The sequence below is a fragment of the Galeopterus variegatus genome, unplaced genomic scaffold (genome assembly GCF_000696425.1).
Source record: "Galeopterus variegatus unplaced genomic scaffold, G_variegatus-3.0.2 Scaffold6539, whole genome shotgun sequence".
Classification (NCBI taxonomy): domain Eukaryota; kingdom Metazoa; phylum Chordata; class Mammalia; order Dermoptera; family Cynocephalidae; genus Galeopterus; species Galeopterus variegatus.
The window spans coordinates 79,845-85,412 of record NW_007732650.1 but is presented as its reverse complement, the minus strand read 5'-3'; the positions used below and the strand labels follow the sequence as shown (position 1 = coordinate 85,412).

The 5,568-nt window shown below is 38.2% G+C and overlaps 1 protein-coding gene across 1 annotated transcript in view; it reads left to right on the top strand.

The window, feature by feature from the left end:
- The first annotated feature begins 1,727 nt into the window (after positions 1-1,727).
- The window catches only part of LOC103606382 (uncharacterized protein C8orf34), a 76,013-nt gene continuing 72,172 nt past the window's right edge, over positions 1,728-5,568 (top strand). The window contains exon 1 of the mRNA XM_008590986.1: positions 1,728-1,869. Coding sequence (XP_008589208.1) covers positions 1,728-1,869 — 142 coding nt within the window. The remainder of the gene's footprint in view (positions 1,870-5,568) is intronic.

The following is a 5,568-nucleotide window of genomic DNA, read 5'->3' as shown; positions in this document are numbered from 1 at the left end:
AGCGGGAGCGCCACTGCACTCCCAAGCGGCGCACTCTCCAGTGCGCCACCAGGCCGGCCCATGACAGCAGTTTCTTGTATAGGAGGTCAGAAGATTATATTTTGCTGGGCTAAAAAAAACCTATCAATGCTTTAATTGTTTATAGGTACAATAAGGGACCTTGATTACTAATATCTACTTGTGGTCAGTAAACCAAGCATTCATTCATTCATTCATTCATTCATTCATTCATTCATTCATTCAACAGATATTTATTTAATACCAGCTATAGCTAGGTAGAATTCTAGGTCCTTGAGAGGAAATTAGAGGTCAAACTCAGTAAGTCCTTGCTCCTAGTGCTGCAGCAAGGGAAGGAGGAGAGACAGACAGCAAACAGGTGAGCAAATATTAAAATGATTCTGGAGAGTGATAAAACAAAATTAAAAAGTGATAAAGACTTACAAAGATTGGTTAGGGTAAGCCTCTCTGAGAAGGTCATTCAAAACTGAATGATGACAGCCCAGCCATCTGAACGCCTGAAAGAAGAGCATTCAATGCAGAGGAAATAGGCCACCATCAACAAAAAAGATGGGCTGGGGAATTTCCAGTAACCTTTCCGTTAGCACTCCTAAAATCTGTCCTAATCAGAACCATCACCTCTCACAGAATCTGAGTTTAAAATGACAAGCGACAGACTAGAATCCTGGGCTAGAACCAGCAAGATGAAATGTGACTGATATGAATGTCAAATGGTGCATGTAAGTTCACAAACCCAATTGCACAGCACGAAACGATACCCACGTGGCTTGACAGCTGTTCACATTCAAACAATATGAGGATTCTAATTGACCACAAATTAGAAATTGCTCTTTGCTGTTCCTAACTGGAAAAAGCAAAGTGTAGATATTATCCTGAGGCATATTTCGGCCCAATTTAAGCTATCATTAGAGTTGTTCAAAATGGAACAGGCTGCTTTGCAGGTATAGAACTCACCATTACTTAATTCATTAAAAAATAAAGAAAGAAAGAATGAATGAAACTCATCAGGGATTGTTTGGAGACTAGTTTTAAGACACTTTTTGGTTTCTTTGAGTCTGTGACTTGTTACCTATTTCTTTCATTCCAACAAAATTTTTTTCACTTTGGGATATTTATATATGATTAATAAGGAAAAATGACATTGGTGTATATAAGGTACATGATGAAGTTTAACAGAAGTTTAGTTGATAATGGCATTTCTCAAAACAGTAACATGAAATTTAAAATTCTTAGATTATAATTTTAAAGAAGAATTTTAGTGAGAAATTTGTAAAGGGCCACAAAAAATGATTGCACTGTATAATGTTGAATATACTAATTATCCTGATTTGAGCATCACATATTGCAGACACATATTCAATGCTGTGCCCCACAGATACATACAAGCAATTATGATTCAATAAATAAAAAAAATTCTAATATGTTTTTGGCTTACATATAATAATAAAAATAAATATAAATAAATATCTCTTGGTTTTTCCATATATTAGCTGTGTAACACAATTTACTTCTTTGCTCATCAGTTTCCTCAAAATGAGGACAGTAACTTGTACCTGCCTGAAAAGATTGTTACGAGGATTAAATTAGTTGCTGTACATAAAGCGCTTAGAGCAGTGCTTGGCAGTAGTAAATGCTAAGTTAATGTTTCCTATTATTGTTACTGTTATTATCAAATGTAAATATGTGCTCTATTCTGCTTTCAGGAATTGATGACCAAGTTAATAACTGAGACACCTGACCAGCCAATCCCATTTCTCATTGACCATCTCCAATCTAAACAAGGAAACCAGGGACAACTTCAAAGAACATTGTCTGGATCTGCAGCTCTGTGGGCAGAAAGTGAAACAATAGGTAAATGAAAAAATATATTTTGCAGTTGATTTTGGATACATTTAATCTAAAAATTATAATAAAATAAATCTAGATGGATAGTTATCCTGATGTTTCATGTGTTCATCTGTAACTTTACCCAGATGCTAAACTTTGTCATAAAATATTCTTGAATTTGATTATGTATTATGCTTCAAAATATGAGAACTGGTGTATTCCATTTTAATAGAAATAAGATTCCAATTTGCATAAAAATTCATTCTGTATGAATTTAAACTAATTTTTATAAACTTATTTATTTTCTTTTTATACAGAATTTGAATTAAATGTGTATAGCTCATCTGTAAAGAGAGGTAAATAGTAGATTTCTACAAAATTACTTTTTTCATTGCCCAAATTAATGATTATTTTCTATTTCTCTCAGCCCCAATTTTGTCCTGCATAGTAAGTTTAACTTTAGGAAGATTCATTTACCCTGGACTTGGAGAACCAGCCTTTTAAGTCTTCAATAGCCTCATCTCCCCATAAATACTGGTGAAATAGTTGGGTAGACTTTGATCTTTGATTGTAAAACTTGTGTCCAACTTTTTTTTTTTTACAGACTAGTCTATTGGTTTGGCATTTACTTTCATGCCCAAATCCACTTGTGCCTATTGCTTGGGCAGCCAACTCCTTGCCTGATTCTCATGGGAATCTCACTGACTCAACTCCAAATACTTTTCCGGGGATGACACCATCACTGCTGTCCTCCTCTTCATGCTCTGTGGGATCCCATGAAAGGATTTTTGTCTTCTTTGGCTCTATTTTCATATTGGTGCCTTCTTGAGACCATATCTCAAGGCTACTAAAGTGATAGAGAATCAAAAATTCCTGAAGAATGTGCACATTTCTGGTGTCATTTGTCCATACAGAAGTTATCTGCAACATGCAGGAGAAGAGAAGATGAGCTTTTGGCATACGAAAGAGGGATCTTTTGTTTTTTCTTGGCCTCACTTTCTCAGGATTAGGTTCTAAGTAGGGAGCATAGATAGGCACAAACTTCGGCTTGTAAGTGCTAATATGGTACCTACCACATGAAGGCAGGTCAGATGAGGATCTGTAAACCCAGTGAAACTCATATGGCCCATATTTTATGAATCATAGTATCTGGATACATGATAATGTATTAGACTCTGCAGCTGTAATCAGCACGCATTTAATATCTTACAGTTTCCTGTGTCAGACATCTGTGCATGGCTTAGGTGGGTCCTCTGTTCTACCTCACAAAGCTGCAAATCAATGTGTTGGCTGGGTTATGCTCTCATCTGGAGGTTGGACTAAGGCAGAATTCACTTCCAAGCTCATTTGGGTGGTTGGAAGAATTTATTTCTTGCAGCTGTATGACTGAGGTCCCCATGGTCTTGCTGGCTTTCAGCCAGGGGCTACTCTCAGCTCTTGATGCAACCCAGAGCTCCTTGCCACATGGCTCTCTCCCATCATGGCAGCTTAGTTCTTTAGAACCCACAAGGGATTTCTTTTATTCTGCTAAGATGGAGTCTTATATAATAAAATGTAGTCATGACATTGACATCTCATCACCTTTGTCATATTATATTGATTTGAAGCAAGTCAAAGGCCCTGTCTGCACTTACAGGGAGGGGGTTAATATAGGGCCTAACACTAGGGGACAGAGGCCATGGGGTCATCTTAGAATTCTGACTAGCTCAAGCACTTCATGGCTCATTGATTGCTTGGAGAGGGTTAAGGGAGGGGAGATTATAACTCCCAGTTTACTGATCAGGTAATGACATAAATGCTTATTTAATAAAGCAAGATGGAAACATAGGACTAAACTTATGAAGAAAAATGTAAGTTTAGTTCTTGTTGATGAATTTGAGTTTCTTGTGGGGCATCTTAGATAATTTCAGCAGGCAGTTGGATGTGAGTATAAAGTTCTGTGGGTGTGTCAAGGTGGGAGTCCCAGGTGCAGTAGTCTGTATCATACAAATAATCATGAAAACCATGGGAGTGAAAAAAGGGAGGAAAATGTGGTCACATTAATAGACGGAGTATGGGACAGACTGGGAAAAGGCAAGTGTCAGATTATACCGAATGCCCTCAATTTTATCTGTTTATTAGGAGGTGAGGTTGTTTGTGGCAAACAAGAGAGTTGGGGATTGGATTAAAGTGAGTTACACCAATTATGAAAAGTCACCAAGGGGAAGGAAAAAAGAGTTGGCAGAAGAAAAGTAGTTCTAGAACCTAACTGAAGACGTGAATTAATTATTATTAATTAATCATGAAAACCACCAGCAAGAGTGTGGTTTTTCTCCAGCAGTACTCAGAAGTACTGGATGGGGAGCAGGGAAAGCAGTTGGAGGGATGATTGAGAATGGTGGTTGAGGACATTTATGGACGAGCTGTGCAGTTGGTCAAGCACAAGGTCTGGTACAAGAGACAGTGAGCAAGTGCAGGAAGACCTGACATGGAACACCACTCAGAGAGCTAAGAATCTTCAGGAGGTCAGTGCAGTGAAAATATGAGAGATACAGAAGGATGCAAGCTGTGCTGAGAGGTTGTGATATTTGAGATAAAGATGTTTGAGGGAAGTGATTCCGGCTGATGAGAAGATCCTGTGGGTGGCCTTGGTTTGGGAGTATCTGAAATATCAGGGAAGTGAAGCTCTTCAGAGTTGAGAGGGTCAAGGAAGCATGAGACTTAATGGTGTGTCTAAGGATAAAGAGGTCACCAGAGTTTCCTCCAGGTTGTTGAAAGGAAAAGGGAGACTGCGCCAGTGTCTTTAAGTGAGCTGCAGGAGTCATCAGAGGCAGAAAGATGGTGACGATGAAGCTAGGTGGCATTTCCCATAAGAGACGAGGCACTTTCACTTTTCACTTTCCCGTTGAGGCTTCCTATCATAGAGGCTTCACTGCACCTGGAGATCCCAGCCCTGCGTCTAAGGCTGTGGTGGGAGAGACACGGGGTGAGAACACCCAGCATTCCTGGAAGCTGCAGAGAAGGGAGCACTCTGTGGAAAGAATAGGGTGTGTGTAAAGACATAAAATGGGGGATTTGAGGATGGAGGGGTGTTTGTTTATGTGGAATTTATGGCCCAGAAAAAGAAGAGGAAAGATTGTAGAGGGAAAGGTATGGCAGGAAGGAGAAGGAAAGCATGGACTAATTACTGGATGTGAATATAAATTATAACCAAAGAGGTTATAATTTTGGTGATGGTACATAATTTCAGTTCAAATCTTGACTGCAATTTTGAGTTATCTATTTGGGTGTATCTTCTAATTAGCTAGAAAATGTCCTAATATTTGGAGTACATGGATATAATACTTTTTGAAAATATCTGAAGATATCCTCTTGTTGCTTTAAATGTATCCAGCAAGCTGGGATACAACATTTTCTCCTCAAAAGCCCATCGTTTAATATTGTGGAGGAGAAACCTGAAAGCAGCCTTCTTTTTATTCTTTTTAGGAATAAAAAGGAACCATTTTCTTGAACACTTATGGGTTTTTTCTTTACTTTTGATTTTCAAATGTTTTACTAGGATATCAACTATGATTTCTCAGGGAAATCCATAATGTGTGAATTAAGTGTCCTTTGCTATTCTCCATGTCTTTCCTTTCTCTTGGCCTTGTGTTTGCCTTTCTCAGTTTATGGCCTGTGTTCTAGGGAGGTTTATCAAGTGAAGTATGTTCCAGCATCAGTTTTCTTTTTTTTTTTTTTTTTTTG